Raw genomic sequence first — 13,275 nt, forward strand, 5'->3', positions numbered from 1 at the left:
TAAGAGATAAGCAGGGAGAAGTAAAGTGTGGTAGAGTTATGCAGAGCCGTAAAGGCAGCCACAAAAAGTTTGAGCTTTAGTGGAGGTGGACAAGGGGGAGCCAGAGGAAGGCTTCAAATGGGGAGATGTGAACAGATCTTATCTGCTCTATTTTTATGGTCTGGAGGAAGTGATGATGAGAATCTGGGGGAGGTTTTAGCTGGGTGAACAGAGAAAAAAGATTAGAACCTCGAAATATTGTGCAGGAAGAAAAAAGGCTGCAAGATTTGGATATCACCTAGGAGTGTCTAAAGAGGGAGGAGCTGAAGTTCAGACCTAGTTTACTGGGTGACAGGAAGGATGGCGGTGTGGTCAGTAGTGACAGAGAATGGGGGGAGGGCAGAGGCATTCAGTGAAGGTGGCAGTGTCATGCTGGTTTGGCAAGAAAAATGGCAAATGAAGGGAGAGAGAACAAGTATGTAGTGGAACAAGTCTGTGCAACAATGAGAATGATTCCTGGGGCATTCAAGTGGCATGGATCAAAACCAGACAAACTGGAGGCTGAGGTGAGCCAGGGTTGGGGGATAGTAGGACAGAGGTTTACAATGGGGGTCAAGAAGGAGAAAAGAGTCAACAGTGGCAGAGAGAAGTGAAGGGATTCAGCAACAGTCAGTGGAGAAAGAGGAGTGAGCAGGGAGAATGGTGCGGGGGAGGGAATGAGTGTAGAAGAGCAGTCTTGGACATGAACGGATTGGAGGTCCCAGAGGGCAGGGGAATGTTGGAAGAGATAAGGCAATAACATGAGAGACAGAGATCTCTCAGCTTTTGAGAGATCAAAGGAGCACCAGCCTTTAGTGATTCCACAGTTTAGTTGACTTGATGCCAGACACATCACTTGGCTGGTCCACGCTGACCGCAAACTTATGACCAACATCAGGTCAGCTAATTCAGGTCTTCATAACCATGTTCAAACATGGGAAAATTGTAGGTGAGCCCTACAATCTAGGATAAAGGGTATGCTTTGTGGGAAGACTGAGGGCAGGACTCAAAAACAGAGAGGGTGTTAAGAGCAAGAGGGTCAGAGGGAAGGAAGCAGCTTCTTGTCTGCAAAGGTTTACACAATAATGTCTTATCTGTGGTTTCTGCAAGTGTAGTTTTGGCCATCTCCATTTAAAGTAAACAGCAGTTGTGTACATTTGTAAAATAAATAAATTACACTGAGAAATACCCTGAGCTGCATCTCTCTCCCACCAACAAAGTGGCTCACAGCAAAGTCCCAAAATCTGCCACCACTCAGCAAGTGGAAAGCAACACACACACACACACACACACACACACACATCCCTTTTAAACTAGAAACACAGCTGACATTTTAAAATTTACCTGCCACCCTCTCAGTGATTGCAAGGTCCACCACAGGATCATGCATTGTTTTACAGAGACCTCTCCATGATCAGAGTAAATCTCATTCTCTATTTAACTCTCCATCCTAGATTGCAGCAAGATTCACTTTTAAACTGTGCTCTGTCTAGAAGTCCTGTGGTGCCTGGTGGAGTAGTGGCAATGGACCGACATTACTTCCAAAATATTGGCGCTTATGATTCCGACATGACTCTGTGGGGGGCAGAAAACCTAGAATTATCTATAAGGGTAAGAATCTGAAGAGAAACGTCAAGTAACTATTGTGTGTTGAAGAGAGCAATATTTAAGAGCCCGGAGGCAACTTAGAAAACAAAAACTGAGTAGAAAACTGCATCAGGTAGAGAGAAATTTCTGTTTTCTCACAGAAATCTACCCCTAAAGTTCTTCAGCAAGATGTCAGGTGACAACACATAGAACCACTAAGTCTCATTGGCTGACCCTCACCTCATGAAAGGACAATATTTTTAGCACCTTCTGAAAGTTGCATTTTGCAAATGAACCCTAGCATGTATATAGTATTTGGAAAGTGTTAGTTGCAGAATCTTAACAACCAGAATGAACAAAGCAGTGTGTCTTTAATGCATGTTTAATGTTAAAGGCTCGAGTAAATCAACAAGTTAAGCACATGTTAAAGACACGCTGCCTTGTCTACACTAGGCTGTTAATACAGGTTAGCTAACACCTTCATATTCCTAGTCTAGATAAGGCCTCAGATCACAAGCAGCCAAATTATAGCTAGTATCAGAGGGGTAGCCATGTTAGTCTGGATCTGTAAAAGCAGCAAAGAATCCTGTGGCACCTTATAGACTAACAGATGTTTTGGAGCATGAGCTTTCGTGGGTGAATACCCACTTCTTCAGATGCATGTGGTGGAAATTTCTAGGGGCAGGTATATATATGCTAGCAAGCAAGCTAGAGATAGCGAGGTCAGTTCAATCAGGGAGGATGAGGCCCTGTTCTAGCAGTTGAGGTGTGAAAACCAAGAGAGGAGAAACTGGTTCTGTAGTTGGCAAGCTATTCACAGTCTTTGTTCAATCCTGAGCTGATGGTGTCAAATTTGCAAATGAACTGAAGCTCAGCAGTTTCTCTTTGAAGTCTGGTCCTGAAGTTGGCATCGAGGTTTGTTGCATGGATTGGTTCCTGAGCTAGAGTTATTATGGTGCGGTGTGCAGTTACTGGTGACCAGTAGCTCAGGAACCAATCCATGCAACAAACCTCGATGCCAACTCTGCCCACATATCTACACCAGTGACACCATCACAGGACCTAACCAGATCAGCCACACCATCACTGGTTCATTCACCTGCACATCCACCAATGTAATATACGCCATCATATGCCAGCAATGCCCCTCTGCTATGTACATCGGCCAAACTGGACAATCTCTACGGAAAAGGATAAATGGACACAAATCAGACATTAGGAATGGCAATATACAAAAACCTGTAGGAGAGCACTTCAACCTCCCTGGCCACACTATTGCAGACCTTAAGGTGGCCATCCTGCAGCATAAAAACTTCAGGACCAGACTTCAAAGAGAAACTGCTGAGCTTCAGTTCATCTGCAAATTTGACACCATCAGCTCAGGATTGAACAAAGACTGTGAATGGCTTGCCAACTACAGAACCAGTTTCTCCTCTCTTGGTTTTCACACCTCAACTGCTAGAACAGGGCCTCATCCTCCCTGATTGAACTGACCTCGTTATCTCTAGCTTGCTTGCTAGCATATATATACCTGCCCCTGGAAATTTCCACCACATGCATCTGAAGAAGTGGGTATTCACCCACGAAAGCTCATGCTCCAAAACGTCTGTTAGTCTATAAGGTGCCACAGGATTCTTTGCTGCTTTTACAAATTATAGCTGCCTCCTTCATGGATGTACTGGGAAAATGGACTTCCTCCTCCTTCTGATGACCTCCTCCTTGGGGCACCCATATTTTGGCCCCATCAGTCTTGCTATCAGATCAAATGAACCCAGAAGGCTACTAGCCAGAACAGATTTTTACTCGTGTCAGTCTCTATTTCACCTTGCTTTGCACACCTAGGTTACTTACCATTTGCTAAATGGTGTTGATAGTGATGTATTGCCTGCATAGCGGATACACCATGTTAGACCTCTTTTTGTCTTCATCTGTGTTGCAGGCATGGCTCTGTGGTGGTTCTGTTGAAATCCTTCCATGCTCACGGGTGGGGCACATTTATCGAAATCGTATCCCGCACACTTTTCCTAATGAAGAGGCTGCAGTGAGGAACAAAATCCGAATAGCAGAGACTTGGCTGGATTCTTTTAAAGAGATTTTCTACAAGCATGACACAGCAGCATTCCTAATTAGTAAAGTAAAGACATAAGTGATGTTCCATCTCAAGAGGGAGTAAAGTAAATCCTTACCATTTGGGGAAGGGGAAGAGAGAGAGTTTTTCTTTTTGTAGCTGATTAATGCTGCCTGTTAACATCCCACCTATTGTTTAGCCACTTCCAGAGGGAAATAATTTTGTCTGCAGAAAAACAGACACCCAGTACACCAGATTTAGGAAAGTGTTTATTAAGGTATAACACTCACTGAAAAGGTGACATCCTGTTAAGCTCATGGTTTTCCAGAAGAAATTGGCTGTATTCTCCCAAAAGTAGAGTGAAGGACACAGGAAGATAGCAGAAAAGTTCCAAGAGCAACAAACACCCCAATCACTATACCCCAATTAGATTTTCATTTGAGGAGTCATAAGGATGCATTGAAAAGAGGATTGGATACTAGCTGAAATTCTGTCTTACAGTTAGGGTATGGAACCGGAATGGCAAAGCATCACTACTCATAAATCTTCCTGGAGTGACTCGGCATGCTCCACAACCACAATTTAGCTGGTGGCTTTTTCGGTTCAGCACTGTGATTGAAATGTGTCATATACCCAAACATATGTTTCTTAAAATCTAAACAGCAGAGTTGTTGACAATGCTGCTGTTAGCCCTATTTCTTTAGCTTTGGTACATTTCATTATACCAGCAACCTTTTCCACTCACTGGGATGGCAGAAGTTTTGAGCAGTTTTAGCAAGCAGGTGAAAAAATAGACTCAGTAAAGGAGAGATGTCATTAATTTTAAAATGCTGTGCTTACAAAACTGAAGACTGATGAGAATGCTACAGCTAGGCAGCATGTGGGTTGGCTCTTAGCACTGTATGAGTTTCCTCAAACTATTTTGGCACTGCATTTCAATCCTGCCAAACCCCAGTTGCTGCAGGCCTGAGTTGCCTAATTATGTTAAATTTTATGACAAGTTTGAGACTGTATCAAACTAATTTTTTTCATCCGATTTTTCTCTTGTTACTTTTATTGCAGGACTTGAACCCCATTGGCCAAATTAGCATCTAATTTATACTCCTGCAGTTTCTTTGAGTCAATGAGCTAGCAATGTAACTGAGAGGAGAATGTGAGCCCAGGTCTGCAGAGATCAATGACTGGTTTCTTATTTCATTTAATAATTAACTGAAGGTGTTTCTTGTTAACTAGGTAATAACTTTATCCTGAGCTAGTAAACCCTTCAGCCTTCAGTGTTGCAGTTTATTTGCTATCAAAACCTTTGCCTTTGGCCTCAGAGTTTATTTTGTCCAGGTTACTGTTATTACCTCACAAATATGAAATACCCTCAAATAATATTCATGTTCAGCTAACGTAATATTAATCTATTACCTTCTTCCACATACAGTATTTTTGTGTCAGCATAGCATAGTGTTTTAATCCATAAAGGCAATGCATGAAATAATTTCCAGTGCATTTACTTGCAATCATCATAATAGTCTTGTCCCTCAGTGATTTGGTGAATTAATATGGTAAATAGGGCTATCTACTGGCCCTTGAAAAATCCAGGGAATATTAGCTGAACATTGACTCCTACTAAGTAATTTAAAAAAAATATAACCCCAATTTAGATTGTTTTATACATTTTTTCTGGGTCTGAGCTGTATTCTGCCCAGGATATCTATAGCATGAACATTAATATTGATGAATAAATCTTTTCACTTTCAATTTTTTAGCTAATTTTGTTTGTTTAAACTTATAACCACAATTTCATCTCAGACTGTTTGGGCTAGAGAGTGACCTGCTTCACGGTATTCTCCAGAGTTCTGCCTCCAGTGCCAAATCTAAACTGTAATTAATACGACAAAATGACCTGGCTGACATCTGCTTCCTAGACCCCAGTAATTCTCAGGTGTACTGTACCGTTTTAGGGAACCCACAGATAAATTTTACTCCCTGTTGATTTCTGTGATTCACTGGAGATCTCTTGAGTGATGGGTCTGAGTAACCCTGATACTTTTGAGTTAGTGATTTGAGTTGCTGGACTGGTATTAATGAGACAAATCCCCTGTGATTTACTGCTAGAGATGGGATTAGCAAGGCATTTCGGTGGGAGCTCCCTCAGTATAAATGACAGGGAGCTGCTAGCAGCATATTCTCCATGAGAGATCCTTGGTTTTGGAACTTACTCCTTCACTTGGTCTGCCAGAACCCAGTCTTGTAAGCTTTCTGGACATGCTGCAAATGTTCAATGTTTAATATTAAAGACTCAAGTAAATCAACAAGTTAAACACATGTTAAAGACACGCTGCCTTGTCTGCACTAGGCTGTTAATGCAGGTTGGCTAACACCTTCCAAATCCTAGTCTAGATAAGGCCTCAGAACACAAGCAGCCAAATTATAGCTGCCTCCTTCATGGGTGTACTGGGAGAATGGACTTCCTCCTCCTTCTGATGGCCTCCTCCTTGGGGCACCCATATTTTGGCCCCATCAGTATTGCTATCAGATAAGATGAACCCGAAGGCAACTGAGGAGTGGGTGGCCTGAGGGGAATATATTTATGGGCAGTCTTGTTTATGTTGCAATTTTTAATGTATGGCATAGGCACTCAAAGCAACAGGTGGGTGCCATGAGCTGAATTTTAAAAATCTGAAGAAATAAGTAAATCACTGGCCAGAAGGTTGCAATAGGTTGCTAAGAACTACGAGAGGTCCGACTTTGAAAAGTATTTAGACCAGGACACCACTGTGCTGGCCACTGTACAAACACAAAACAAAATGATGGTTCCTGCCCACAGAGCATCTGCAGAATCAAATTATTCACATAATATGATGAGCAATTGATGGAGAAAATAATCAAATCATATATAATTTGATCAGCATTACTGCATATGTTAGACCAACTTCTAGGCTCATTTACCCACACTGCAGGGGGATGTAAGTAAGAGCAGATTTTGGTCTGTTAAAGCCAGGGCATTAAATGGCAATCAATAAGCCAAATTCTTACAGCTCCATTGGTTTCAGTGCAGTTAGTGTAGAATTTGTTTTTTGTTAAAAAGAGGGTACAGAATTATTGATTTTGTAGGATAATTACATTTGTTATGGATGATGAAAATCCTTATTCCCACCCCATGTCTCATCTTTGAGACTCTCAATCCGCTTCCCACTCCAGACTATATATTATTTTAGTATAAATTTACAGGGGGTGTAGAAGTCGTCTTTCTCATTTGTGTAACACATACAAGAGACACGACACTAACTGTAACTTGCTGTATATAAGGGGTGGCAGAACTGAGCCATCCCTGGGCAGTATATTTCTTTTCCAGCTTCTCAAAAACAAATATATTAGTACTTGTTTACTATCCATTCAATTGACCTATGCTTTCTCATATAAGGCTGAGAAACCAGATTGCAACGAGCGCCTTCAGCTGCAAAAGCGACTAGGCTGTAGAAAATTTCATTGGTTTATATCAAACGTATACCCCGAACTCCACCCACCAGAGTACAAACCAAGATTCTCTGGCAAGGTAAGAGAGAAATTATTATTATTATTATTTGTATTACTGGAGTACCTAGAGACCCCAACTGAGATCAGAATCCTGTTCTGCTAGGTACTGTACAAACATATAGTAAGAGACAGTCCCTGCCCTGGAAAGTTTACTATTTAAATAGACATGGCAGATAAAGAATTGAAGGGAAAACAAAGGCACAGAGAAGTAAAGTGACTTGCCCAATATCACACGACAAGTATCAACTCAGGAAGTGAACCCACTTCTCCTGACTCTCAGTCCAGTACCCTATTCCCTAGCTCATGCTGCTTCCCCAAAAGTTATAGGATTTCATATTTAATAAGTATAACTTATTAAAACACACATTTAATAAAACTGTTTTATGAGCCAAATCCTGAGACTCGTAGTTTCTATTCAGTTCTTTCTCAGGACAGTTCCTATTGACATTGATGAGAATTTGCCCAAGAAAAGACTAAGTACTGTGTAAGGATCTCAGAATTTGACCCAATGTGAAAAGGCTTAGCTGTGCCTCAATGAGAGTGAGAGCGAGTATGGTACATGAGCAGGGGATCTCATCCTGAGCTCAGAGTGTAGACGTAGCTCTAGCATTCCGCTTGATAGATTCAGAAACTGTAATGTAATATACTACTATCCTCATATTGTATAGCATGATATATAATTCCACGTTTGTCACAACATACCAGCATATGTAGTAATGGTCACTATACTGAAAACATTCTTGTGACTATTGTATTAAATTCAGTACTGTATACACAAACAGGGCAATAATTAGAGCTCATCAGGAAATAGGTTTTTGTGTGGAAAATTGTGACCTTCTGTTGAAAACTGAACACCCAAGCCAAACATTTGGAGAGTTTTGGGTGTTCAGTTTTTCTGACAAAAACATCAAACATTTTCAGGGAATACAGAAAGTTTCTGTAAAAATTTTAATTTTCTCAAAAACCCAATTTTCCATAAAAAAAATTGTTGGAAAAAGTTCAACCAGTTCAACTAATTATAAACGGAAGGTTTAACATTAACTTTGCCAAATAGCATGATCTCTTGTGTCACTCTACTGTCAAGGCTCAGTTTCACTCCATATGCGAGTCTGTTTGATCTTGCCCATGAGTGAAAGGACTCTACCTGCTGAATAATTAGCCAAAGCATGTACAATAAAAAGGATACAATCCAAGCAACATTAAAAGTTAATTTAAAAATGTTTCCTTTTTAACTGATTGTACTTTATTTCAGTATAAATATTTATTTGCAGCTGTACAACACCGGTGTTGGTTTCTGCGCAGATTACAGATCTGCCTGGGATGCTGCAGAAGGTCTTATTGAGCTGTTTCCTTGTAGTGACAATATTAACCAGGTATTGTATATTTAAAGCTTGTGTGTACTGGCATCAAATTTAAGGCCCAGCTACAGAGAGGTATTAAAGCTAGTCCCTAACCAACTTTAAGCATTGTCTTCAATAAGAGTACTCATGCTTAAAGTATCAGAGCGGTAGCCGTGTTAGTCTGGATCTGTACAAAGCAGCAAAGAGTCCTGTGACACCTTATAGACTAACAGACGTACTGGAGCACGAGCTTTCATGGGTGAATACCCACTTCGTCGGATGCATGCTTAAAGTTAAACACATGCTTATGTACTTTTTTGAATCAGGGGCTAAATGATGAAAAGCTAAATTACTGCAACAATATGTCTTGCTGATTTTGTCCCATCCAAAAAATATGTTTTTTTGTTCCATTTGGGAATCAGTTCATCTGCACTGGACACTATTAAAATATTGAGGTTCACCACACTACTACCTCATGATATTTTCAGTATTCCCTATACTAAAAATGAGAAATGTATGTGACTGGACTGAGAACAAATACTGCAGCATATTGAATTATTGCAAATGGTAAATGTCAAGATTTTCATGATCTTGCCTGTTATTTTTTTCAATCAGTTTTTGGAAACTTAAAGGGAAAAATCATATTTTAGGTAATAAAACAGAATGGTTACTTAGCACACTGCTTGACTACAATAATTTAAAGCAATGATTTACAACACAGTAAAAATATTAATTCATTCAAATGAAATCTCACTAAGCAGTCTTTGTCTAATGAAAATACAACCAGCATTGTGACAGCTTTACTGCATTCTGCCCCTCTTTTAAAAATGATTTCCCCTTCAACCATCTAATATGCGAAGTGTAATTTAACCAGCAACACACCTAGGATATGTCTGTTCAATTTCCATGACAGATATTTAAAGCAGGCTACTGTTTTTTCACCTGAAATTGTTTGTACATTTTAGGTCATTTAGATATTTAAGTATTTGCTCTGCAAGCACGCTCAGACATCTACATTAACTAAAGTGTTTCTGTCCAGAGATTTGTGGATGCAAAAATGAAAGCCTGGTTTACATTAAGCTAAAAATGAGTTCTTTACTTTTTATCTCCATAGAGGTCAGTCAACAACACCGAGTTCTGGAATAATGTTAAACAATTAGAACTCTATGCTCTGATCCTTATACATCCAAAACCCCCATTAAAGATAGGGGAAGTTTTGGAAGCTCAAGAAATATAGGATTGTGTATGCAAATATTTGCATCCTGATTGGTTTGCAAAAGTTCTGCTTCCTGATTGACTCAAAGATAGATGTTTTCCTCCTGAACATTTAAATTCATCTCTCTTTTTGAATGCTGAGAATGAACTCAGTGGGAGTTCAAACTGTCCAGCACATCCGGATTGAGCCTATGAGTACAAAGTGATTATTTATTATTTTCAGTAGCATCTGGGGAAATGGAAGACTAGGAAGTTTAGGGCACAAATATATCAACTCTAGAATAACAGAAATGGATTTTTCCCATATTCTGATGTCTGGGAATGTCCCACCAGCTGGAGTACCTTTAAATAAATAAATAAATAAATAAATTGCCTATAAATGTTATATTCTGCATCTATTTTATACATATTATCCAATCCTAAAAACTTTTACTTATGGAAATAGTCCCAGGAAAGTAGTCATGCAAGGACCATTTGTAAGAGGATAGGTTTGCAGGATCAGGCCTATTGTGTCTCCTTCATTCATCTTGGAGTTCTATGTTAACAGACAGGAAATGATTTTGGATACTCGCAACTAAAAATGAATTGGAATGTTCTTCAACTTTATTAACGCAAACAAACCCTTCCTTTTCTAGCATTTTGAATATAACAGTATGAAGGAAATCCGGTTTGGTTCCACTCTGCAGTTTTGCTTTGATGTCAGACATGAGAAGGTTATCCTTCAAAACTGTACACAAGAGACAAAAAATAACCAGCAACAATGGGATGTCCAGGAGGTGTGTAGCCATTTTGTCATGAAGCTAGGCTAACTGAAAACAGTTCAAAAGTTGTGGGGAAGGGGTTACCAGAAGTTTTGGAGTGTGGTTTCACTGCATCATAGTTTGCATCCAAGGTACTGTGAAGCTATTTGTCCTATTCACACCAACTTCCTCATATAAATTTAGTTAAGAAAAAGAATTAAAGCAACCATTCTGTAGAACTTCATGCTCTAGATTTTTGCTGTTTTAGACTAACCTATTTATTTTACAGGGGATCCTGGAATATATGAACCAGTGATTATGAAATTAACCTAAGGGCAAACCCCACCCCACTTCTGTAGGCACAAAGGACCATGTACAGTCCTGTTATACAGGCAGGGAGAGATGTGAGAGGACACAGATTCTGGGAGCACATGAAGAGGGGGTTAACCCCTTGTTTGGCTTGAATTAGATCTCTTTTGGGAGTAGGGTAGGGCCTTAAAATTCCCCCTTCACTGCTGTATAGGAGTATCTCCTTCTATAAGAATTCAATATTATTCAGTGGAATTCACCCAGCAAGGTAGGAAATTATCTGCAGCATGCAAAATTGTAAGGTTCCAGGACAATATTTAGAACAAAGTGTTAAAAGAGATCTAGACAGATTTATGAGTGGGATTGTATGATGGGTTGCTTGTCATGGTAGGGGGCAGGGCTCAGCAGCCCTGGGACTCACGGTTTATGTCTCATGTTCTTAGAAGCTCGTGTGTCTAGGCTTCAGACAGCTATCTGCAGCGGTCAGGAAGGGATTCCCCTACCGCTACCAATGTATTCTGGTTTGGATTTTTTGTCTCCTTCCTGTGGAACATCAGAGATGCCCATGGCTGGAAACTGAACACTGGACAGGGTGGGAGAGGGCTCTGAGGTGGCATCAAGCATTCTCTGTCTCAGGTGCTTGGCTGGCTGGTTCTTGCTCATGTGCTCAAGGTCTAACTGATCACCATTTGTGGAGTCGGGAAGGAATTTCCCCCAGGTCAGATTGGTGGTGAGCTTGGGGTTTTTTCATCTTCTTCTCCAGCATGTGACTGAGAGTCACTTGCCAGGATTATCTGGGTATATCTCATCTAATCATTTCCTTGCCACTACAGGAGCCTCGGGCACTGGTGCATGTCGTTCCCACCTGTTCTCTCCCAGTGGCACATCATAGTCTAGTCCTCTGTGGACTGTAATACTTTGGTCTAATTTCAGTTGTTGGGTTTAGTGTGCATATGCTGGGTGATGTTGGTGGCCTGGGATACACACAAGGTTAGACTAGATAATCCGGTGGTCCCTCCTGGCCTTAAACTCTGACTCGATGAAATTCCAGTTATTCCACACACAGAACAGGTGCATGGCAGTCACACGGGTACTACAGCTCTAAGTCTATTATCACTGCAGTTATGGGGCAGTCCTGCTACCACTCTACTTCCCAAGGGGAGGATTCACTTTCCCCAGCATTGGACTAGGTTAGTCTTGGCATGACACAGCCCAGCAATTTATGCTGGGGACAATATTTACCCTCTAAAAAGCAGAAGGCACTGGGGGAAGGGCTAATCTTAATAGGTGCTGAGTATGTACAACTCCCATTGGCTCAACAGGAATTATGGGTACTCACCACCTTTCAAGATCAAACCTAAGGCTTTTACAGTAATCTTTAAATTTAAAGTACTACTCCAAACAAACAATCGTCAATCTCGACTGATTGCAGTTCTTTGTTAGAAGTTTAAAATACACATTCTGATCTGTATTGAAAGTCCTTTACTTTTTCTCCATTCCTTCTGCCCCTTTTTTGTCTTTTTGTAGGGTGGAATGATTGTTCACATCCTTTCTGGTAAATGTCTAGAGGCAGTGAAGAGTGAAGCTGAGAAGGACTTATCCTTACATGTATGTAACAAGAATGAGAATCAGCTATGGCAATTTGATCACTCACATGTGCTAGATGAGAGATGACTGACAGATCTATGTGAAGACTGTCTCACGGTCACTTTCATTTGGGATTCAAGACACACAGATTCCTGCATACAAAAGAAAGTTGTGTATATCTGCCAAGATCTTCAGGAGAAGATAGAAAGATCTTGCTTGGAAAGTCTTGCTCAAGGAATTGCAGCAGGCTTCTGGTTTAACCAACTCAAGCTAAAAATTACTATTTGTTCTCTTCAACCAGAGAATAAAAGTACTGTGAGTATCAGTAATGACTCTGCAGCTCTACTGCTGCAGAAGACAAGAAGTTTCGCCTTTTAAGGAAACTTGGAAGACTAATTGCCAAAGGGTCTCTCTTCTAAAACTTCTAAGAAAACAGGAAGATGAATCTTTGTGAAACTTTAGAAACACTCTCAAAGGAAGTCTGCCTTGTTAGGATGAGAGTTTAGCCAAGCTGTACAGTGCACTTGACCCATATAAAACAAAGTAGGTTTTATATCTATTAAAGTAGAACATAATTACTTTTGTAAGAAATAGTTAATATATTCCATTCCAAATACACTGAAACAAATACCCCACTCAGTGAGATTGCACAGTGTGTGTGAATTAGCACAAAATTGGGTTACATCTTATTCTTGTTAAAAATTCTCATTGATGTCAATGGGAGTACAACCAGGCTCTCTGTCTTTGGCCCATTGTCTCTTTCTGCCTTAATCCACAATCTAAATTGGATGGGACAATGACTCCAAAGAAATGAATAGATGTACAATGTTCGTGCTTTAGTTTCCATTGGGTTTTAATAACTACTTGTCAGCAAACTTTCTAG

General features: G+C 40.3%; 1 protein-coding gene across 1 annotated transcript in view; it reads left to right on the forward strand.

The window, feature by feature from the left end:
- The window catches only part of GALNT15 (polypeptide N-acetylgalactosaminyltransferase 15), a 39,124-nt gene extending 25,855 nt beyond the window's left edge, over window positions 1-13,269 (forward strand). The window contains exons 5-10 of the mRNA XM_030550885.1: window positions 1,512-1,629; window positions 3,545-3,739; window positions 7,089-7,220; window positions 8,473-8,574; window positions 10,392-10,532; window positions 12,333-13,269. Coding sequence (XP_030406745.1) covers window positions 1,512-1,629; window positions 3,545-3,739; window positions 7,089-7,220; window positions 8,473-8,574; window positions 10,392-10,532; window positions 12,333-12,479 — 835 coding nt within the window. The 3' untranslated portion in view covers window positions 12,480-13,269. The remainder of the gene's footprint in view (window positions 1-1,511; window positions 1,630-3,544; window positions 3,740-7,088; window positions 7,221-8,472; window positions 8,575-10,391; window positions 10,533-12,332) is intronic.
- The last annotated feature ends 6 nt before the right edge of the window (window positions 13,270-13,275 follow it).

The sequence above is a fragment of the Gopherus evgoodei genome, chromosome 2 (assembly GCF_007399415.2).
Source record: "Gopherus evgoodei ecotype Sinaloan lineage chromosome 2, rGopEvg1_v1.p, whole genome shotgun sequence".
NCBI classification, from domain to species: Eukaryota; Metazoa; Chordata; order Testudines; family Testudinidae; genus Gopherus; species Gopherus evgoodei.